Source organism: Mus musculus, chromosome 2 (genome assembly GCF_000001635.26).
Source record: "Mus musculus strain C57BL/6J chromosome 2, GRCm38.p6 C57BL/6J".
NCBI classification, from domain to species: Eukaryota; Metazoa; Chordata; class Mammalia; order Rodentia; family Muridae; genus Mus; species Mus musculus.
Window position 1 is genome coordinate 37,814,602 of NC_000068.7, and position 24,484 is coordinate 37,839,085.

The window sequence follows — 24,484 nt, forward strand, 5'->3', positions numbered from 1 at the left end:
CAATGGGCAGAAATGTGTCAGCAGGAAAGGAAGCAACGGATCTCAGCTGAGAGCTGCTGGCTACTGCTGGAGCTTGGTGGGCCTCAGAGTGCCCAACTCCTAAAAGGCTCCATCTTGCTGAATAGAGATAACTATTGAGTATGTTGGAATTCAGGGACAGGCAGGAAGGAGTCACCCCTTCAGCTGCAGCCTAAACCCTCTAAGAGCCCAGTACACTTTGATATCCTCAGCAGAGATAAAGAACTAGGACTCAAGACAAGTCACAGTGGTTCAAAGGGCAGGCCCTGAGTCCACGTGTACCACCAGGAGCCACCCTCCACAAAGACCACTAGATGCTGGCTCCTGCCTCCCAGCCCCTCCTTCCAACTCTCCCAACATGGAGCTGACAGATTGGTGGCGCTGTTTTCCTTCCCTTCCAGAACAATATTTGAGGAGTCTGTTTTATTAAAATATTTTCCGCTGGATGCTTCCTGTGTTTCAAGAACTTGGTCTTGCCAGCTGGAGCTGGTGACAGTTGAGAGAAACACATCCAAGTGCTGTTGTGACATGGCATTTGGAAGTGGAGGAGCATGGGTGGGGGTAGAGGATGGCAGCATGGAAGAGATGCAGGAAAACACCCGGGTGGCACCAGAAATGTCATTGGCATGATGAGAATACAGCCTCGCCTCTTCCTCATTAAGAAAATGTGAAGAGAAACCCTAGCGATGACGTCTTAGAACATCCTTTGCTACCCGCTGGCCAGTCTGAGCTGCAGTGAGGTGTCTTTTGATTCCTGTCACTGTGTTTGCCAGCCCTCTGAACCAGCCCCCACACTCTTGCCCAGTTCATCTCAACTTGATGCTTTCTGGAAAGAAATCTAAGACAGGCACATTACACGAAAATACTGAAGTGATGCCGACCGGGCTAGGGCAATTACCAGGAAGAGCTACCTTCTTGACACAGCCAGCTTCTTGCACACACTAAAGAATTACTCCTGTCACTGGGTTTGGAACAGGAACAGCATAAATAAATGTGGGTGGTGAGTCCAATCTCTAATCAGGACCACAAAGTGGGGAATGCGTTTCCATAGGATGTGGACTGCTGCCAGTCTGGGATGTGTGCGTGTGTTATACAAGGATATCCTTAATTTAAGACTCAATAGCTACAGGTCCGTGGTTTCTATCCCAGGACACTTAGATCAGCTATGAAGAGGTGGCTAATTCCATTCCCTCCAAGAGAAATCTTTAAGGCAAGAGGAAACCCAGAGCCATGCAGCATTCTCACCACAAGGGGGCAGTCATAAGCCACGGCAAAGGAGATGTCCCTCACTATGTCCACCACAGCAATGTGTAGAGCCCAAGTTAAATATGCCCTCACTTCAGGTATCCCCTCTTCAAAATCTCACATATCCAAGCATCTCCAGAAATAAACATATATTTTCCCACTCTGGTGTTCTCCCTGAATGGTCTTTACCATTCAGGAAGGCTGGATCTATAAAGCAGAGGATTATGGGAGAAATGAAGTACACTGAGGTAGGCCATAGCCTGACATTTTGGAATCATTTCTATTTTGGCACCACTTCTTTGCAAAGAGAGGCATTCTTCCCTTTCACACAAAGAATAGTTTTTCCCCCTCAGTCCTCAAACCACCCTAGGCCAAGATGGATCTGTGATATCTACAGTATTTCTAAAGATATCCAAGGAAGCTGGTGAATAGCTGAGCCTAGGGCTATGCATACCAGGACAAGGGGAAATAGTGTTTCTCTCTCCAGGTTGGAACTGTCTACAGCTTGCAGGTTCCATCTCCCATCTATCTAACAGCCACTCAAGATGTTACTGAAGCTGGCTCTAGGCTGGGTCACAGGGTGTCCAGAGGTCCTCTAGGTCAGGGGGAAGTTTGAAGGAAAGGCCTAATAGCACAGGTGCTATGGCTGAGGAGAGAGCAATGGTGAGGATGCTTTCTGATAAGCTCAAGCCGTGGAGACTGAAGAGCAGTAAGCCTACAATGGGGCTTGGCCTTGCAGGAACGCTTCTTTGACAAGGCAGCTTACTCTCACCTGTGGACTCTTCAGTGTTAAGAGGCCTGGGGCTTCCTTTGGAATGTGGCTGACTGCCTTTGAGCTGCACCACTCAAAGCACAGCCCAGGTTCCTGATGTGACAACAGAGGCTCAGACTCTGACACCAATGACCAAGTTCCCTGTCTGGCCTTATTTAACACCTGCTCAGCATTTCAAAGGAGCCTCCAAGAGGAAGGCTGGGGCTACATGCTTGGTCACCACAAAGCTCTGGCTCATTGGGTTCCTGGGGAGAGATGAGAGGGAGCAATAGTACTCACTGCTCAGGGCTTGAGACAGATGTCCTCCTGCCTTCCACAGTGATGTTGCTCTTGGGTCTCCTGACGACATGTGGACGAGGAGGCCGTACCTAAGGATGAACATGGGGAAATCCCCAAGAAGGAGTGAGTTAAAAAGGCCCCACAGGTCCACTGTGAACATTTGGGTAAACAGCCCCAGAGGGCTTGGTTACAGGTTCTCCAGGCCTGGGCTACCATGGTCTCCTGGTTATTACGTAAACACCACCACTTAACATACAGCATATGGATATATATGCTCTCTGGAATTTAAGCCAGAAAGGCTCTCCTCATCTGCAGACCCAGTGGCCTCTCAGAGAGCTGACTGAGGTGTGAACAACATGGGAGGCAGAACAGCAACACCCTATTTATGGAATTCAGTGTGTGGAACAAAGAGGTTCCACTCACATTTGTTTGGGGGACTCACACTCAAAATACTTTTTTACAGCTGAATTACAGGATACTTATTTTCCTCTCTAAAGGGAAGGAGGGAGCAACTGACAACTCCACAGAGTGCCCAGCTAAGCCAACTTGCTTCTCAGGGTACCGTATGCCCTGTCTTCCAGTAGGGCTAAAGTGGATGCTGCACAAAGCACAGCTTACGGTGGCAGTGGGCACACGAGGGCAGCAGGCAGCTTCCTACACTCACCTCTTACTACACTGTGGGTAGATGGGTTATTCTGAGCTGCCACAATAGTGAAGCCACAGAGGAAAGGATGCCCACTTCCTTGTCCCATCAGAGCCCGTGATAGATGTTAGGCTGTGAATTTCTGGGTACTCTTAGAATGAGTCTCATTTGGTCTAATCAGTATTATGTGACTTTGTGTATGGTACCATCACCTCTGACCACTTCTAATGTCACAGAGATTGGGAAGAGAGCTGAGAATGTCTCTCTGTGGCTCCTGCTGTTCATGCAGATGAGCCAGCATTGCAGCAGGTATAGGGAGCATGCATTCTCTGCAGCTGCAATGAGACACTGGCTGACAGACGAGAAAGACAGTGCCCACACTCCATTACAACAACCCTTCTTCAGAACAACCCTCCCGCCCCCCAGCAACTGGTGGGCGACACAAAACAATGGCTTAGGAACAAGATTACAGAGGCTGGCTGCATACAAGACCAATCTCGATAGAGTCTCATGGAACCCTCAGGTCTGCGCACGTCTGACCAAACCAAAGATTTTCCTGTGGAGCGGCCAGTCTGAGCTCAGACGTCTTTGGCAAATCAGAGATGTGGTAAAGGCCAAGAACATTCCACAAAACATGCTGTCTTCTTCCACGGAGCTATTGTTAAGACTTAACCACAGGGTGTGGGTAACACACTGGTGTGGACATTGCACAGAGTGTGAGCTCCAGAAATGCTTGCCTGCTTCTTTGTGATCGAGATGCCCCCTTTTATCAATAGCAAAAGGAAGGAGGGGAGGTGCCTGTAAGAAGATAGATTGCAGATAGTCTTAATCCTTTTAGCATCCTGTGAGGTGCCTGGTACATAGTGGAACTTCAGCAAGATTTGTAGACAGGCCAATGTTACTGTCTGGAATCTAACAGCAGTAAATACTGCTGTGGTTGTCATTGTTATTAGAAAGGTGCCTGCCACTCAACAGACATTTGGTCAACATTTGCCGAATAAATACATGGCTATATCTGTCCCCACTCTCATATGGAAGTGGTTTCCCCAGCAAGGCTTCTTGGATCCCTGAGACTCTGCCTACAAAGGAAGAGAATGCAGCTGGGTGGAAGAGCTCTCCTGCCCTTGCCAGGGACCTGGGGACTGAGTTCAGGAAGGTCAGACATTATGGCCTGTCAGCTTGTCCCACACAGGGCTGCTCCTTACTACAATGAAGACAGGTTAAGAATGTGAACTTGCCACTGAAATGGGGGGATTAAGTTTGTGGCAACTTCAACTGAACTTGCAACGTGGTGAAACATGGGGAAAAAGAACAACAGAGCTAATTAGACGAGCTGAGCTGTCAGAGTGCTGCTGAATGGCTCAGCGCCAACAAACAAAAGGAATGGGTTGGCAATCAGCAGGATCGATGGAGGAGACTGCTTCATTAGGGATGATAAAACAGACAGAGGAGGGAGAGGAGGGAGGGGTGAGGGAGGGTGGGAAAGACACAACGGACCAGAGACAGTCACCCCTGTGGTTACAGACCCACCCAGAGTCACACATTCCTCACTGGTGTAGGATTATCATTATAGACAAACACCCAAATGCACCAGGGCTCAGAGACTGCAGTGTATATACAGTCTTACAAACAGATATCCACAAAGGCAGGCATTAAGAGGTAATGGTGCATTCTCTCTCTCTCTCTCTCTCTCTCTCTCTCTCTCTCTCTCACACACACACACACACACACACACACACACACACACACACACACCCCATGCAGTGGCAGGCTACAACCAGGCCTAGACACACAGACAACTGGTTTAATCAAAGACAATGCAGATAAACCCCTGTGTATTTCAGCAGTACCATCCTTCTTCTGGGGTGCTTAGCAAGGGTGAAGCCTGGGTGGAGGGGAAAACCACTCTCATACACAACAGGGGCTGGCCCACCACTGCTAAGATCTCAGCAGCACCAGGGGAGAGAATGCTAAACAGGGCTTTCCAGATCTGTTTGGGGGGACTAGAGAGGAAAGTTGGGAAGCCAGCCAATTCCCCACCGGATTCAAAACCTGAGAAATCTAAGTCGGCAGGGTTAAGTGTGTATTGAATACAAAAGCACCAAGTACATTTGATTTTAATGGTGAGCAAGAAATAATAAATAGCTGATAAAGTGCTTCACATGTGGCCCACAGCAGCCTGCCTCTCCCTTCTCCCTGGTGGCTCCAGACACTGCCCTTCATCCAGGAGACACCAGCATGATTTTCTTTTGCTCTTTCTTTCTCCTTATTAAGAAGACCCCTCAGACCCTCTGGTCATAGCCAAGCTCCAGCCACAGGTGCTGGGCTACACAATCCCTCCTGTCAAGGCTGAGTGCCTACCATCCCATGGCTTTTCCACCCAGGCCAGCAGCTGTTGTACTCAGCCATGTTTATAGCCAGTGACCTGGCAAATCCTGACATAGAATCATGTCAGGCTGTCCTCTCTGTGACCCTTAAGAGTTCCATGATCCAGGTCTCTCGAGTTTCTTTCCATCCAGTGTGGGCTGGTGTCTATGAATGCATCCAGAATACATAATAGTCCCTGTGGCCTGGGAACCCTGGGTCCCGTACAACATATCTTCTAGCCTCCTAGTCTGTCTCTCAGTGGGTATGCTTGCAGAAGAGGGGAAGCCCAAGAACACGGCCAGTGAATTACCTCTTGCCCTGGCTAGGGGCAGAGGCAGACACTACCCAGTCTTCTTTTGGGACAACATTGCTTCCTCAAGTTCTCAGGTGCTTGGGCACCCTACAGTTTACCCAATTCCCACAATAATGAGACTACAGTACACAAGAGCTGTCTCTAGTACTTGAGCTACCATGCCTTGAATCACATTGAACCCCTGGCTGTCCTAGAGCCCAGGCCTCTAAGACTGCCTGGAGCTCCCTACCAACTACCTATGGCTGCCAAAAGCCATCTGTTGAGAACTTGAGAGGTAGGTCTGGTCTCAAAGGCCAGCTGGTCTCTTACTATCTCTGTAGTCTTGGTTATGAAGACCAAGGGAAATGACATCTGCCTTCAGTGGGCTGGAACAAGAATAGATGAGATATGGAGTACCTAGCCCAGTCCTGGGTACATTCAAGGGTGCTTATACTTTCCAACTCTTATCCCTGCCATGACAGAATGCTGCCCAGAGACCTCACTGCAAGTCCATCTGGCCAGAGCCCAGTCTCTGTCCCAGTCCTGTGTGCTAAGGCCACCTCATTTCCATAAAGACAGAGACTTAGGGAACTGGGGACACCAGAAGGAACTTACATTTCTACAGTTTGGTGATCCTTGGTAAGGGTTAAGCTACCAAACATCTTTTCTGAAATAGGTGACCACAATACTTAGTACATAGCACTACTGTGAGGCCCAGGTAGATTGAGGTCCCCCAAAAAGTTCAGTGCCTATAAAAATCCTAGGCAAACAATGGCTTTTGATAAACTAGGCCATTATTTGGAAGTGGTGAGTTGGAAAACCTGTTAGAGAGAATGCCTTCCAAATATCATCCATGTTTACCTTTATAGAAGGCCACTGTGAATGAGGGCCTGGTATAAAAAAGAGGAAGGTGGGTTAGACAGCTTCAGTCCTTGCCCCAATGTCATACACCCTTAGCATTCAAGTCCAGTTATGATGAAGCCCCAATCCACACTGCTAAGGTTTGTTCTGAAACATTTGCTATATTATATGAGGTTTGACCCAGAAGTCTTTCCTGTCCCCCAAGTGTGTCTTTTTGCTGCTTGTTCCTTCCTTCTGCTGTCAGGGAGTAGAAAATTCCAACCCGTTGGCAGCTATGTCTCCTGGAGTTTGTGTTGATTCCATTTTCATAGGGGCACTGAATGGCTCTACCACTTCATATGGTTGGATGGTAGATTCCCAGCTTACAGATGGAGCTATTTAAATCCCCCTTTCCTAACCCAAAATTTTAACTTCTGCACTCAGTGGGGGAAGAGGAAGAAACAGAAGCACAGGACATCTGACATTTACCCAGACAGTAGCTACCCATGGATGCTGGGTAGATAACACCAGATTCAAACAGACATCTGGCTTAGGCTTATCCTAGCACAGCATGATCTTTGTGCCTTCATAAGATGGTTCTGGAGAGATGTACTGGGAAGGGCCTCCGAACTACTTTTTGAGGTTTCTGACTATAGCTGACCCCGGCTGCTTCAGACAGTAGATTTGTAATCCTTCCCTTTGGAAGTAGCACCATTGAAACAACCTAGTAGGTTTCTCACTCTGATAAAGTTATATATACTATGGACAAGGTCTGTGTACATGGGGAAAGAAGCTCACAGATGCTCAGCACTGATGCCAGAAGTCAAACCAAGGACCCTGTTCATGTTAGGCAAGCATTCTATCACTGGGCCATACCTCCAGCCAAGGCATTTCTCTTTAAAACACATGGGCTTTTCTCCATGTCCTACTCTGTTCATATGTGTTGGCTGGTTGGTACTGTACTTTGTTGTTTTCCTAGCCTTCCTTAGTACTTTTTGTGGGTAGGCATCTCTCCTCGTAAAGCTTAGCAGGGGGACAGTACCTGTATCCATTTAACAGGGCACTATGTTTTCTACTCTTGGGAAGATACAGTAAAAGATATTTTCTAACCAAGACCTAGGGGGAATAAGACCCCTGCTGTCAGACTGCGGCTTCCTCTGTGAGGAAAAGGCATTTGCAGTGAGCCATTAAAGCTCAGTGGCTAGAAATACAGCTCTCCCTGGGAGATTTGCTTAAATGATGCGAAGCTGCACACAGCAGCCTGGCTACCCACAGCTACAGCCTGCAAGTCACTGAGCTGATTCAGGAAAAGGAGAGAGAAGCCCAGAATATGCAAGTTCCAGCTCATGCCACGGAGCGGGGGAAGCTGAAAACCCCATTTCCCAGTTTCCTTGTGCCAGGCAGGAGAGTCCACACTCTCGAGGTTTAGTGAGGCCAGGGGAGTGGGAACAGGCAGTGTTAGATAGGGAGAACACACCACCGGCTACTCACGGGCCTTGAGCGCTGGATCTTGGGAGGCGGCGGCCGAGTGGGATGAAGTCTTTGTTGCTGCATTAAAGTGGAAACTTAAAACATCAGTTCACAATGAGATGGCCCTATGCACCTCTACACATGGCCTGGGAAAAAGCCTTGAGGTATCCACACTAGAGCCTGGAGTCCGTGGGGTACCTGCTGTTCCTCCCCGCACTGTCCTGCCCTCCCTCTGTTAACTTTCTAGTCCTGGCCTCTCTATGGCCTGGATCATCACAACTGTCTCCTCAGCAAGCTCTCTTGCTCTGATCTTTCATTTTCTTCTCAGGTCAGGGACACTTTGTAAACTGCAGCATGATACTACACCACACCATACCACACCATACCACACCCACTTTTAAAACCATCAGTGGATGTTCCTGATCTTAGATGGCATGCCTAGATTCTGCTAGTTGCACTATATAGATTTTTCCCAAAGTTCAATTCATGCTTAATGTGGGAAGACCTTCAAGTGGTACTGGGCTCTGATGCCTCACTTCCTATCTGCCCCTAGAGGAGGAGTGACTTCCCTATTCTGATTGGCCTGGCAAATGTGGTCTTGATCTTTAAGGCCCAGTGCAGGTCAGATGCTGTCTCCAGTACTGTAAGTGCACAGGGCCTCTGTTGACATGTGACTGGCTTATGGGAGATCATCTGGCCCCCTAGCCTCATGCCCCCATTTTAAACAGTTTGTTTCTTGGAGGGATCTATTGCTGTGCCTACAGGCGGCTGAATGGGACTTGGAGAGGGAGGAGCCTGCTCTGCTGAACAAAAACAATTTGAAGAACGTGCTTGGCTTTGGCAGTCGGGATGTGGATCAACAGTAGGCTAACTTCTTAGCTTTCCTCATGACTTTGTCCTCACAACAGCCCGACAACATGTAATACAAGTAGGAAAAGGCAGGCAGAGCAAGGGTCAGAAAAGATCTAAGTTCAAGACTGAGGACCTCTAATTAGCTTTCATCCATTTTGTCAGTTATTTCACAAAGCTATGCCACCATTTGATAATGACTATGGCAGCAATGGCCAGCATAGGAGCCAATGGCCACACTGGTAGACATTTAGCACCAAGATGTGCTGAAAGTGTAGAATATTCACTAGATCTCAGGGACTTAGGAAAGAATATAAAATATCTCATTACTAATTTTTATACTGATTTCATGTTGATGGGAACACTTTGGGAACTTTGGGTGAAATATGTTATTAAAATCAACCCCATTTGTTTCTTTTACTTCTTACATGCCTTACTTAGAATTTCCCACATGATTCAGAGGTATGGGCTTACATTACATGTTTTCTCACCAGTGCTGACTTGGCCTCACTTGGTATGGTCTCTGCACCTGACCCCTAGAAGGCTGGGCCTATGTGGCAGGCATCCCTGTAGCCTGAGGGTCTTGGTAGAGCAGCACCCAGAGAGCAGGTGTGGGTGGAAGATGACCTTTGGTCATTAGCTGGACGAGGGCCAAGCTGCCTGCCTGGTGTCCCTTCTGTAGTTGGGAATGTTGCCTAGACAGATGGGCATAGCTGCCATGTTTCGTCCTCTTCATGGCTTACAGGAAGTGTGTAAGACAGAAGGGCACAGAGCTTCTATGTCACTTCTAAGGAAAAAGATGAAGAGGGTGCATGGGTCTCTCTGGCCAGGTGCCCTGTCCTGACCCTGCTGCCTCTCCTGTTTCTGTCACGTTTGGAATTTTTTTTTTCCTTCAAGACTGTGTATCCCTGGCTGTCCTAGAACTCACTCTGTAGACTAGGCTGGCCTCGAACTCAGAAATCCACCTGCCTCTGCCTCCCAAGTGCTGGGATTAAAGGTGTGCACCACCACTGCCTGGTGCATTTGGAGTTTTAATATTGCATAACCACCTTTTCTCATAGTCCTCACTGTGTGTCACCTTTAGTCTTAGTGTTATTTCCATCCCTGCTGGTGGCAGAGGGCTCAGCAGGCAGCCTCTGGGTTAGATAGCTTCAGATAGAACCCTAGCTATCCACTTACTCTCCATGGGCCATGACATAACGATTTTCAAGCTTCCCTGCTCCCATATAAGCAGCATGGGCATCTACATCTCTACCCTAGAGGGCTGTTAGAAAAGGTTAGTGAGATCTTGCATATTCCTGGCTGTGGATACCAGTAGCTGCCACCGTTATCAGGTTTCCTCCACTTCCATTCTCCCCTCTCCCAATCCTATCTTCTATGCCTAAAGAAATAAAAAATAAAAAGCATGTCCAATTACTCTGCTTGCCGTCTTAAGTCATCCCAGTGGAAGGTGGCTATCTCTCAAGGAGTCTGAGAAACTGGCCCTGTGAGGTGCATTGTCCAAATGAGAGTTGGCGTTCTCTGGCCATATGGGAAATGCTGTGCACTGTCTGGTCTCTTCTGGAGACTCCCCGTGTTCGTCAGCACAGCTGGAGCTGCTGTGTCATGCAAACAAACACTCAACACCACCAAACAGCATCAACTTAAAAACTTACATTTTTTTTTCCAAGACAGCATTTGTGTGTGTGTGTGGCTTTGGCTGTCCTGGAACTAGCTCTGTAGATCAGGCTGGGCTGGAACTTACAAAGACCCACCTGCTTCTGCCTCCTGAGTGCTGTGATTAAAGGCGTGTACCACTACCACTTGGCTCACTCTAAATTCTTTAGAACAGACTCTTCTTCCATGTGCTGGTTCTTTTACAGCTGAACTTATTATAAGGGGGTGGGACAACAGCTTGGTAGCCATGCCCAGTCTAGAAGCTGGCAGGAACTTAAAGATGCCAAGAAGGGATAATGTAATACAGCTGTCCTGACATGACCAGATAGAGCCCAACCTAAGCAACCAAGAACAGGACCCCCTGCTGCTCCTCTGAAAACAGTTTCCCTTGTAGAGAACCTGAGGACATCACTGAGGACAGAGCTCCAGGGAGCTACATGTGAGAGGCAGGTGGACACACAAATCAGGAGACATCATGTGGAAACACAGCATGTCTATGGGAGTCTGGGGACCAGTGGGAAGCAAGCAGGCATCTGAAGGACTGACAGAAGACTGACTCAAACAGTCTTTCTTGGGCTTCTTTGTGGGGTGCCCTCCTGATTCTCCCACAGAGGCTGGGCTCCATCCAGGCTATCGTGGTAAACCTTGGGCCTCAGTGTCCTCATCCATGAGTACAAGCAAGGCAGGGGAGGAGAAGGCTTCTGCCTCCTGAGGGAAGAAGTGGCAGGACTCCTGGGCTATGGGGGCTACAGTTTCCCAAATATCCTTGGGGGGTTGTCCCAGAGGACAAAGATGGGCATGAGCAAGTGCTGAGAATAGGCTGCAAGAGGTAAATGAATGGTTGCAGTTCGGGTGGGAAGAGGGGACAAAGAAAGATGAATGTAGAAAACCACACTGCTGTCCAGAAGGCAGCATCAGTGGGAAGCCTACCATGGATTGAGGGAACATGGCTCACGAGCAGCATGAGTTGGGGCTCAAGGAGACTGAAGAGCTGGGCAGGGTTAGTGACAGTCATTACCATGAACTGCAGCTCTCAGAACCCCTGCTCCACCAGCTGTGGCTCCCTGTGGCTTACGGTACAGAGCCACAGTGGGACCTGCTCACAAGGAACAAAAGTGAGAGGCAGATCTACTAAGTGCTCCTACTGGTATGGAACAAGATTTGGAAGCAGTGTAGGCTCAGGCCTCTTAATTTCAAGTTCACATTCTCATAGGCACAATGGGAGGCAGAACAGGGCCAAGTGGGGCGCAGCAATCACACTGTATGTGAACCTTCACACTCTTGATGATGGACATGCAGTTACATAAGCTATGGGGATCACTGGTTTGTTAATGGTGCACTTGGCACTTCCTGAGCTGGGCTATGGTAAGAAGGGTGGGGGCTTGAGGTCCTGAAGGTCAGTTAGCACAGCATACCCGCCTTCCCAAAGACCACACATTGGAAGGGCTCTTTATCTGGATGCTGATGGAACAACTATGTAGGGCTAAGGCTCATGGAAGAACAAGACAGTACATTCCCTCCAGCAGTGGATACTCCAGTGAGATCTGACTTCCATCAGGGAAAAAGTCTTTGGGTTAAGAGGACTCTCATCTTCACAGCTCTGCTGGGCAGTCAGAATTGGGCTCTGTGCATGGGTATGTGTTAGGTCTCAGCTGACCACTCTGGAGCTGCAAACAACTCCTCTATCAGGCCACTGTTGTATGCATTCCAAGAGCACAATTAGAGCCATGGGCGGCTCAGAGTGGAGTCTTGAGGGTGAGACAGGGTCACCCAATTGTATATTCCTGTCATATTCTCATGTCTTTCCAGAAAAATTCTGGGGACACAAGAATCTTGGTTTTTCAAGGTATGTGCTGTCAACTAGGCAGGCTCTGCTGAAGGACACTGGACTTTAGACATAATTAAAGAATTTCTATCTTGGTTCTGCCTTTTGAGCCCCCTAGTTCCTGATGAAGCAAGTTAGAACGTTTATTTCTAGTTTAAAGACAGGAAACAGAGGCTCAAAGAGGTTACATTACTGGTATAAGATCACATAGCAGCAAGAATCAAGGCAGACACTCTTAGTCCAATGACTGTTCTGTTCTGGTCCAACTGAGTTTCCCAAGTCATCTGGAACCCCCTTATCCCATCCATGTTAGGGATGTGTGCCTTAAGAGAAAACATTGGCAACAGGTGACCATTGTCTTTCCCTTCGTTTCCAATCATTCACCAGATTGTACTAGTTGCAGGATCCATGGGAGGATGGGCCTAGAGTAGAGGGGTCAATCACAAGGCAGGGGGACACAGGGATGCCACGGTTAGCACAGGTGCAGAGGAACCATTCTTTTTACCAGATGTGAGTGGTAGAGATTTTGGGTGCATGGTACAGGGGAGGCTGCAATGCTCCAGGAAGAGGAGATTGAGGCTGAGTATGCAGATGTGGCAGGCTTAGACTTGGAGGGACTGGAGGGAGTCAAATACAAGAAAGCCTTGAGAGTTGGGCTATGAAGGGTAGTTTTTCTTCCAATCTAGTGGGAGGGATGCAGTCAGAACACAAGAAACGTTAGTGTTCTTGGAGCATAAAATGGATAGGAAGCCAAATGCTCCTCTTTAGTCATGGAGGTCTGTCCAAATTCTAGTCCTGGACCTCTGGAAGATGTGAGCACAAGAGTAGGGAGGTCTGAAAGTGTGATTGGCATAGAGGTCCCAGAGAAGAGCAGGACTCTGTGGCCTTTGTCAGTCTTGGCCTGGCCCTGGATATTTTTCTGTCAGCTGTGTGGGCCAGGTAAGTATGCTCATTGGATAAGAAATCCACATTTACAAGGACAGCATCTGATTTGCAGTTAATTTGTTGATGCAGCAAAATACATTGTTTCTAAAAGGTCAGGGGGGAAGTGGCGTTAGAATATCAACTTAATTACCTGGGCGGCATGGATGAGTGGGCACCCTGTGCATGGCTATGGGATGGAAAATGTTTATCTGCTAGGCACTGATTTGGACAGGGGGCAGGCAGCTTAGTATACATGAGAAAGGAGGGGCATCTCGGATGTCTGGGGAGCAGCTTGTATGTGTCATGGGCATTGCCTGTCCACCTGGCACATTTGCTACCTCAGAGAGTCCTCTACAGGGAGTGAGGGCTCCTGCTTTGGGTTATATAGCTGAGGGGAGTTGAGGTCTTGCATAGGGACACCCAGAGAAGCAGGAGACAGGCCTGCAGAAGAGGGTCACCATCTTAAGACAATTATTGGCTGCTTGTGGAGGGGGAGTTTTATGATGTCTACATTGGGATAGGGGGTGTTTAGGAATGCATATGAAATCCCTCCATCCTTAATGGATGACCATTCTAGGACTAACCCTTTAATGTCCTTATGAGGTAAAAGTCACATTTCACTGTGGAGAAAAAAACGGATGCAAAAGGATATGAAATGTTAGTTAGGAGGTGGGGTAGTCACTGAGGTCAAAGAAGACAAACCCAAGGACTGGGTATACCAAGCTTGGGGTATGCAAGGGAGAGGGAGAAGAAACAACTTTCCCTGGGAGGAACCTCTGACAGAAAAGGTGGGCATGACTAACAGGGCAGTTGCCTGTGAGAACTGGTCTCCAAGGATGGTCCTAAAGATGACCTCAATCATTTCTGTGCCATTCGTGATCTGCATCATTTCTCCTCTACAGACCCCATTGGCTCCACCGAAGAGGCTGAGGGGAAGCTGGATGGGGCCTGGGCTTCTCAGTTTGTCCTGGGAATGTGCTGGGAACAGAGCAGGCGTGAAAGAATTCACAATTATACTCTGTTGCTATTTAACGAGGGAAGAGTTCACCTGGTTAATTTTCCTGGCTAGTATTCACATCAATACTCTGACCTGTGTGTGAAGCAGACCCTGTTGGGAGGGGAAGACAAAGCTTTCTATGGCTTTACAAAGGGTCTCTGGGCCAGGAGCAAGGCTCTGCTACTCTTTGGGACTGGAAATCTGCTATTATGCAAGGTATGGAAATAAAAGAGGGCTTCTTTTGATATGCCTCCAAAGGGGAGTGTATTGAAGTGATATTTTTGTGGAGTGTTTCCTTTGAAATGCCCAACCAGCTCTCAGAGGCATGGCTCTCTTCTGTCCCCCAACTCCTGTCATTATTTCCAGTTCTCTTTACACAGCCATGACTGAGCTGATCCTGCTTGCTGGGGAGGATCAAATGCGTGTCTCTGCTTCAGAGTTTCAGCCAGGCCAGCTGGAGCATACCAGGCCCCGGTGATGTGTTCTGGACCTGAGTGGCTCAGCAGGACATGAGAAAGAAGTGGGGGATTCTTGGACCCAAAGCATTTGCAGAGGTAACAAGCTTTTGTGTGGTGGATAGTCTTGCAAAAATGCTGAACAGGAAGGACCCTGACCTCATGGCTGAGGATAAAGTGGCCATCTGCTTGCTGAGAGTTCACTCACACAACATGGTAGGAAGGGGCTCTCTGCAGAGGAGAAGTAGGGGGTTAGGAGCTCCCTTGAAGGGCTAGGGGTACCCAGAACATGCCAGGGGTGCTGAACAGCCTGGGATAAAGGCTCTGCCAGGGTCCTATTGTATAGGCAGGGAAACAGAAGTCTCTCATCTTCCCTCACAGCATAATGGAAGACAGACACCTGGCATGCACGTCAGCCTTTGCCTGTTTGTTGCCTACAGGGTGGTTTTCATATACCCACTGCTTGCTGTCTTGAGGTGCCACCTGTGCGAGGGATGAGAGGGCATCTGGGACTGAAGGTGGTCCTGAAGGATAGGTACAGCACTTGCAGAGAGGGTCTGGGCAAGTGGTCTCGAGAGGGCTCTCTGCCATACCCTGCCTTCCACGCGTGCGTGCTGTGCTGAAAGCCTCTCAGGCTGCTCTGAATAGCCCTGCACTCTTTCCAATGTTGACAGGAGTAGTATTTTGTAGTGGTGCTGGTTAATTTGTAGTGGCATTTGTGGTTTGAAGCCTTGTCAAGATTCCTGATTACTTCCCGTGCAAGGAGCTCCACTGACGGGGAAGTTCACATGCTGAACAAAAGCAGCCAAGCAGCTGGGAGGGAAGACTGCATGGTGGCTGGGTGACCCAGCCAGCTTGGGGGACAGTGGCAGGGGAGGGAGGAGGCCCAGGCGAGGGCCAGGGGGAGGGGAGCCCTTTGTTTTTAGTTGGTGCAGGTGCAGGGCCTGAATAGGTGGCATCCCATTGGCTGTTGGAGGTCGGGTACCAGATGCGGCTGGTGGCTGGGCAGGGGCAGGGGGCTCTGCTGACTGTACTATTCTTCACCCAAACAGAAGCAGGAGGCAGGTGCCTTTCTGCTCCCTCCACTTGATGGCCATCTGGGACACCATCGAGGGTGCCTGGGTGACATTGTCCAGGAGTCTCACTGGTGGTGAGGTGAGAGGAAAGACCTCCAGATGTTCCTCGATACCAGGAGGGGCTGCTGGCTCTTGGCACATGCTGTGCACCAGGTCCATGCTAGGTGCTAAGCAGATAACTGGTCTCGAGAATGCTACAGAGAAGGCAACCTTGCTTAAAAAGGCAGAAACGATAAGGCAATGAGGCTCAGTGACTCATCTAGACCAAGCTTCACAGCTAACAGGTGGCACAGACACAATTCAAGCCCAGGTATGCCCACGAGTGCACACACTTTCCATGATACACAACACACACAGAGCAGTGGAAGGCAGATGGTGACATACGCTCTGTGAGCCCAGGGCACAGCTTTCCCAACCCCCATGATGTTGCTCCCTGACATCCTGGAGCTCTATGTACCGTGAAGTCTCCTCAACCCCACGGGAAGGCCTGTCTGAAAAGCTGCCTGCATTTCTCTAGGTCTGTGCCCTGCTTGGTGAGAGTTTGTTCAGTATATTAAGGGCCAGAGCCAGCTCAGCAAAAGCAAGACTCATTTATCATCTCTGGAATAGTGTCCACTCCAAACAGTACAGCAATAGGAAATAAAAACAAAAGCTTCCACCTAATTTTGCATTGGTACAGATAAGAAAACTCCATAATCTCTCACTTCCCAGCCCAAGAGAACTGATCAAATCCCTGTGCTCACAGCAGCCAGGAACACTACAGAGACGCTAAGGCTAGAGGCACTATTACCCAGTCATGAAGCCACCCAAGGGGTGGAGCCAGGACATAAGTTATTGTTCACATTAAAGAATCATGTTCCCTGTGTATATCTTAAGCAAAAGTAAAGTCTCAGGATTGTATGGGAATAAAACTTGTTTGAAAAATTGGAAAAAAAAAATACCCCTATGCTCAGCAAGCTGTCAGGACCCAGGCCTTATCCCCATGGCCTCACCTCTTAGCCCATATCACAGTGGCTCACGTTTGCCATCCTTCAGAGCAGCTGCTCTATCTCGCATGTGCCTATGTCCTCAACATACACTGGTCCTACATCAGCCCTCACTCACCCACCTGATGGAATATTGCTACCCTCAGAGCTGCTCTCCCTGAGTGCTCTCCATTCTTCCCACCCCTAAGAGCAGTACATCTTGCTTCTCTTCCCTAAGAGAGGCAGTCTTCGGTGGTGGTGGGGTTAGGGGTTCACATAGCAACTTCTGGTTTCTGGTATAGACCTGCCTATGGTAACAACAGTACAAATGTCCACCCATGAATGAGGCCTTAACCAAGCACCTGCATCAACAGGTTATTCTCATCACTTGGGTTATTTGTCTTTAGTACTAGTAACATTCCTGGCTTGCTTCTAATCAGGAACTCCCCGCTCTCCCTTTCTGAGACAGAGTTTCTCTGTGTGTATTACTGGCTGTCAGGGAAATCTGTAGACCAGGCTGGCCTCAAACTCAGAGATCCAGCTGCCTATACCTCTTGAGTGTTGGGATTAAAGGCATGAGCCATCACTGTCAAGCCAGGAACGACCTTAACCTAGAGGTATCTTAACTTATCAGGCTGAGCTCTAGGGCTATTTCCCAGAGCAAGAACCTTTCTCTTTCTTTCTTTTCTATTCCTTTAGTGGAATGCAGGTATGGAAGCATTAGGAAGCTTAGATATGAAATATCCCAAAATTTCCCCAGTGTGTCTGTTAAAGAAAGAGTTGGGTTTGTTAGACAGGGGAGTGGATCTTTTTTTTTTTTTCCCCCAATGTCTAGGAACAAATGGATGGAGAACTTGTTTTAAAATTCCTGGACCCTGGAATACATTCCTATCTGTGTCAGAGTCTACCATCCAGAGCCTCAGCAGAGTTTAAAATCCCAGCTAATAGGTTAACAACTGTTTTTCTTCAGCTTCAAATGAAGAATATCAGAAGGCTGGGGGAATATGCAGCTTTCCAATTTGTACGGACTGCACACAGCTCCCTGCAATGTGTGTTTGACAGGACTGACATTTTGTACCGCTGTGAGATGGGAAAACGTGTGACATTTTTATTCATGGTGGCGTACGCCCTTGTAATGATCAGCTCTGGTCGGTGTGCTTACCGCAGCAGCCCCGAGCCCTTGGAGAACAAACAGGAGCCCAAGGTGCCAGCAGTTCCACTGCCTTATTAAACACTGCCAGGATCCTAACGAAGACCAACTGCTGGAAAATCTCACTGTCAAATCCTCAAGGACACTGTCAGCGCACAGCTAACTGCATATATTTTTCATTTAAAATACTGAGATCCAGCATTGTGCCATTACAACCAAGGGGAGGGGTGCCCACTCCAGCCATTCTGTCAGCTACTTCTCCTGAGCTCCAGATGTTGGAGCCAGATGCCCAGTGGGATTCAGAGCTCAGAGAGGGGTGGAAGAGATGGACACAGACTCTGTGAAAACCCAGCCCTACTTTCATAGTGGGGGGCTGAAGTTATAGGGTTCCCAGAAGAGTCACTTAGGAAGTCTACTCACTAGCAAGCCAAAGTGAATCTGCATAATTAGAAAATCCTTTTGGCCCAGCCAGCCATCTTCCTGGAGGTGCAACCCATTACATCCTGCAACTTGGTGCTAATCAGCCTTCTGCTCGGCAGCAGACCTCAAGACATCTGCAGGAACACGTGGCCACAGTAGGTGTCACACCTTGGCAGAGAGTCTGTGTGTCAGGGTACCCACCTGTGATCTCACCAGTTGCCTCAAACCAGAGGCCTCAAGGTCACCAGGCAGGAGGACTCTCCCTCCCTTCTAGTGGTCATTTCTAATGCTGATGCATGCTGATGGATGGAAGCCAGTCACCTGGCAGCTCCTTGCAGACCCTACAACTATTAAACTAGGCGATTTGGTTACGGCTGCACACTAATATATTGATGCATTTATTTTGTAAATATGCATTATTTATACAGTGCCTCTATATCCATACTCCAGCCTGTATGCACCAAGATTTATTTATAGGATTCTTGGTGTAAAAGGCTTAACAAGCTGCCCTGTGTGGTACCTATGGGTTTGCAAAAATGGCCGTGGCTGGCTTGAAACGACCCATGTTCTCTACCCAGCATGGAATGGGCTTACATTTTTAAAGTCATATCTATAAGTTGGTTTAGCATAGCATCCTGGGATGGTGAATAGCTGACCATCTTGGGGGGGGGGGGATCACAGCAGCCTGGGATGGAAGGAGGAAACCATGAGAAGTTGAATAAAAAGGCACCTGACAGGGAGAACAAACAGGGCAGTAAGGACAGAAGGGCTGCACCCATTTCACTGAAGGAAGCACTGGAGCTCTCAGCTGGCCTGGGCCGTGAGTGCAGTCTCTCTCTCCCAGGTTATGCTGCAAACCTCAGCCGAGTATGTTGAGGAGACACAGCTAGTGTCTAACTTTGTGTCACTCTGCCTCAAAGTCCAATAGCTCCTGTGGAGGGCACTTAGCTGACTGAGAGCTCTGCTCTGTCTGTGGTCTCCATCATGGGATAAGCACCCTTGGTTGAGTTCCCCAAGCTCCTGAAGTATTAGTGATGCCATTAGTGGTCTTTCTAACTTACCTATTCTGTCCCAGTAATTCAGGACCCCGTTGTCAGTCTCTTGAGCACAACCTGTTCCTGGCTCTAAGTCACTCATGGAGTGTAATTTAAGCTCCCCCAAGGCTTGGTTACTGCACAGGTCTTACTTGCTGGCCTCTGGCTCTATTCAACCCATGGTGAGTGTTATGAGGAGCCTCTCTAGATCCAGTTGGAATGCTCTCTCTTCTGAGATGACTGCTCTGTCCTCTACTTCCAGCTCTTGTGCTCACTGTGACCAGTATATTTGTGTCCATTAACTTTTCCACTTTGTGGACTGCTTCTCCCAGCCACTGGGCCATGAAGGCAGAAAACATCTCATTTTCTGTGACCCAGGGGCCTCTGCATCTGCCATGCCTCAAACATGTCAGATGAGAGAAGGGGTGAGTTCATGAAGCCCTGAAAAGATTAGTGTTGTGTTGGCAGAAAGACCAAGGCCTCAGATTGTCTGTTCCTAAGATGGGAGTGATGTACAGAAGGTTGGCATGTAGCCTTGGATATAGAAAACTGCTGCTAACCCCCAGCTCAGCCAGGTGGGGAAGAGCAAATGAGAACACACAGGTCTTTGCTGAGCACATTGCTAGGCACCTGATGGGCATTCAGAAAACACCTGTGTTAAAACAACTGGTGTTGGGACAAAGTAAAGTTCTAAGTACAGGCAGAAGGCATGAATCTTAGACAGAAAAGGGAGAAATGCAGCAAAGTGACCTTGACCTAGAGAGTCAACTAAATGCCTGGGGAACTAGGCAGAGTTGATGAAGAGGGCTTGGTGGAAGGTGATGAGAGCCCAGGATCTGGCATTACATGGGTATGCCTAGCTTGAACTCTTGCCTTGATCAGGTTGCTTGACCTCGCTAGGAAAAACACTTGCACCCACTGTGTATGGCTGTTGAAAGATTAAGTAACACGAGGCTTGGAGAGGGGTCTCTTCCAGCACAGCAGATCCATGCTATTATGAGAACATCCTCAGTGCATCTGATCCCTTCCTATACTACATCTCTTGGTCATGTGACTCCCTTCTCAAGGGCATAGGTAGGTTAATAATTCCCCTGGTCCATCAGCAGCGCCCAGATCACGATTGCAAGCAAGAAAGGTAGCTCCTGGCATACATAATGGTCACTGAGCAGAACTTTCTGCCTAGCCAAGGACCCTGAGAGGCAGACAGTGGTGGCGTACACCTTTAATCCTACCTAGTACTTGGGATCTCTGAGTTTGAGGTCAGCCTGGTCTACAGAGGGAGTTCTAGAACACCCAGAGCTGCACAGAGAAACCCTGTCTTGAAAAACCAAAAAGAAAAAAAAAAACGAGAAGAAAGTGACATTTGGAGATGACATAATAAAAGTGGCCCTAGAAACTGAAGGCATGTCAGTCCTAGGACTCTCCACCAGATGATGTTAGAGGCCAGCACCTTGGAAAGGCACCATCTATGGGAAGGGAAGACAAGATACAGTTCCTAGGTACATAGCCCATGCAGACTTTCTTCCTGCTTAGAACAAGAATTTCAATCGGCCAGGACACTCAGATTTTTTTCCTTGGTAGTTTTAGTTGGCCCTTTTTTGTGGTCATACTTTGGGCTAATACAACCATTTAAAAGGTAAGCATTCTCCAATTAAACACTGGACAAAGTAAGTGCTGACTACCCAGGGTAGTCTAGGACTAGGAAGTCTACTGCTCACTTTAGAAAGGTCTAAACAGCAGCCAAGTGTAGTTTCTTCAGCTTGGAGCCTTCCCTGTGTAACTAGGACACAGCGGGGAGAAGCTGCTTCCATTGGTGTTAGGTTAAAGATTGTAGTCTAGTTACTGACCACTGCAGACAGGTTCTAGTGACATGTTCAAGTTGACACTGGGGAAGTGACAGGTCCTTATGGGCTGGGTAGGAGAACAAGACTGAGACCAAAAGAGTTGAGGTTTAAATGCAAACATCAGGCCTTGGGGATGCCTCTTAGCTCACGGACTTAGAATTGGGAGCTACAGGTTCTGTGACGTAAGGGGTCCAGTAGTTTCAATGCCTGCTTTTACAGAGTAGCACAGTCCTGGCTAGGACTGCTGCCAACCCTGCCACTTTCAATCTCAAGAAGCATGCTCACTTCTTTCACCTGGGACCCTCAGTTCTAATCTCCCTGGCTGGCACACACTGACAGGCCTGCACGTCTGTCCTCTTTCCCCTGTCTTCCCCCACTTTTTTTTTTTTTTGAGACAGGATTTCTCTGTGTAGCCCTGGCTATCCTGGAACTAGCTCTGTAAGATGGCCTTGAACTCAGAGATCCACCTGTCTCTGCCTCCTGAGTGCTGAGAATAAAGGGGCATGCACCACCATGGCCTGGTACTTTTTTTTTTTTAAATTTGATTCTACTTGATGTCTGCCTTTGACTCTGCATGCTCGATCATAGGGATCCCCTCAGCTCTGGGTAAGAACTTGTCTCTGGTACAGGACAAGAGACAAGGACAATTTCCTGTAGGGTCTTCTGCACACTGCACGATCTAGTCCTCCTCCCTTTGAGAACCTTCCAGCTCTTTTGCAGGAATGACTCCTTGACCTCTGAGGTATGTGTATGCATGGGATTTGCCCACCACATGCAGGAGACCCCTTAGCCATGGTGACTGGCTAGGAGACAGGTTCAGAACAGAGCTAGCTCAGTCAGTCTCAGTCACACCTTGTGTGGAAGTTACTCTTTTCACGTTCATCTTATAGCTGGCAGGATGTGTTCTTCAGTGCTAAGTCATGCAACCATAGGAGAGAGTTAAGAGTGGCACTTGAAAAAGTGGGGGAAAGGCCTGGCTAACTTGATTTGGTACCAGAATTAGACCACAATCACAGCAGATATGGACCAACAATTTTTTTTTTTGAAACTGGAATTTGGAAATATCTCTTGAGAGTCCACATACCCTAATCAATACAAATTTCTACTAGAAGCTCTTTCTTGGTCAGAGCTAGACTGGTACCGGACCTAGCCAACACCAGTCAACTCCTACACATGCCCACACACTTCTCCTGTATTCATCTTCTTCACAGACACCAGGAGCGTACCCAGCATGCTTTTGAGATTAACGGTGGATTTGGCTTCTGGTATCTCCACCAGGTGCAGGATGCCAGTATACTTGTCTTGGCACCAACTGAGACACAGAAATGTTAAGGAGGGCCTAAGGTCTGGAAAGTAACCAGAAACAAAGCCTTATTGTGGCTCCATATCCCAAGATCCTGGGCCACTGGCTCAGCTTCTGCACCAGATTAACAGTATGCACCCATCGAGAAATCACCATGTTCTAAGCAGAGCTGGGGAAGATCCAAGCTTCAGGCCAGAACATGGCCTGAAACAAACTCTGACTTCTGCTTCTGAGCTGCACACTCTAGGACAAGTCATTATTGCCACACTTGTCCTGTTCTCAGAAAGAGTTAGGATAAGTCTTGAGATCCAGCCCCAACAAGATGGCCTGGTGGATCACATGGCTTGATCCACTGCAATGGCAGTGGCAACTGTGGCAGCTGAAGCCAGAACAGAGAGCCCAGGTTTCAGTACAGCACCTGGCAGCTAGTGAGAAACTCAGTGCTACCCTTCTCCCTCAGATGCTCTGAAGAATGGCCAGATGCCAAGTACGTAAGATAGGTGCCCTTAGGTCCCAGGAGAAGTGGGTAGCAGCGGAGATGGACTGTCACCTTGACTTTCTGCATCCATCCTTCACCTGGGCTGAGTGAACTGGTGCAGTTTGACAGGTGCTGTTGAGGTGGGGTTCTGAAGGCTGCTTCCATACCATACTACACCAGGAGCTCTGCCCACACTTCTGAGTTCTCTAGTACTGCTAGCTCCCCAAACAAGAAGAGTGCTTCTTAAGGAGTCCATGCTGCATGTTGCAACAGAAATCTCCTGACTTTCCATCTCAGCTTCTGAGTTTCCGTCATCTGAGCTCTATTATTATGACTGACTGACTCACTGGTGAGCACATGTATAGTGTGTGTACATGCATGTGTGTAGGTGCGCACATTTACCTGCCTGTGTATATATGGAGGCCAGATGTCAATGGCTGCTGTCTTCTACAACTACTCCCCACCTTGTGTTTTGAGACAAAGTCTCTCAGTGAGCCTAGTGTTTGAAGTTTTGGCTAGACTGGCTGCAGGTAAGTCCCCTGGGGATATTGACATATACACACACCTTACTAACGTTTTACAAGGGCACTAGGGATCAGATTCAGATCATCATGTTTGCATGGCAAGCACTTTAGCAACTGAGCTAATTCTCTAGCCTCCAAATAGAGTTTTTTAGAGTCTTCCCTATGTGGCCTAAGCTGCCTTCAAACTTATGGCAATCTTTCTGTTTCAGCCTCGAAGTTCTCGGATTGCAGGCCTGATGTCTGTAATTTATATTCTATGTAACTCAGGGATGGGGGCCTCTTCCTCTGACAGCTCGTCCTTCTCCCTCTTGAACAGGTCCATGTGACCTTGGGGTGTAGAAGAGTGTCTCAGTCTTCTGACTTGTCCTCACTTTCCCACAGGGCATTTATGATTGACCTTAGGACCTCATAAAGACACAAGCAGTACAATGTGACAGGATCCAAGTTCTTAACACTCTAAGCTGCCTTGTAAATGGATCCTTATTTATGGAAAGGGAATTTGCAAGTAGTTTTTGAACACTAATGGATTATTCATTTTCCTCCCAAATGAACAGAATTATAAGTATAGCAACTGAAATGAAACCAAATAACTTCAGGTACACATAGGGAGAAGTCAAACAATAGTTAATTAGTTATGATCCAATTTAAACATCTATGGTAATAATAAAACCAGTGTGTGTTTACAGACTGCTAGCTCCATGCAGGTCCTGTTGAAGACTTCGGACCTCAAAGAAGTTTATGTTATCATGGGGGAAGACAGGTACTAAAGAAATGATCACAAGACTGACTCTGTGAGAGACTGGTGTGTGCAGAGTCCTTGGGTGGGGTACAGACAAGGACCTAGAAGTTCTTCTCCTGGCTTCCTACGGTCGCCAGGAGGCTTACAAAGACACATTTTCTGAGCTTAGAACAGAGGCAAAGGACCTCCCCGGTCAGGTCAAGGGGGAGGATGGAATCAATAGGGAACATGGTAGTGAGATGGCTGTCTGCAAGGCCATGGGGTACTGCAGTAGGAGTATTGATCAGCAGGCACAGTGCATGTGAGTGGTCATTTGGCC

General features: G+C 48.2%; 1 protein-coding gene across 20 annotated transcripts in view; it reads right to left on the bottom strand.

Moving 5' to 3' along the window:
- The window catches only part of Dennd1a (DENN/MADD domain containing 1A), a 488,421-nt gene that overhangs the window by 15,612 nt on the left and 448,325 nt on the right, over window positions 1–24,484 (bottom strand). For 10 of the 20 annotated variants that reach the window (XM_006498003.3, XM_006497998.4, XM_006498001.4 and 7 more), the window contains 2 exons: window positions 7,948–8,004; window positions 2,315–2,403 (listed from right to left, as the gene is read on the bottom strand). In XM_006498003.3, coding sequence (XP_006498066.1) covers window positions 2,315–2,403; window positions 7,948–8,004 — 146 coding nt within the window. The remainder of the gene's footprint in view (window positions 1–2,314; window positions 2,404–7,947; window positions 8,005–24,484) is intronic. The other 10 variants (NM_001362978.1, NM_001362977.1, NM_146122.3 and 7 more) reach the window with 1 other exon arrangement.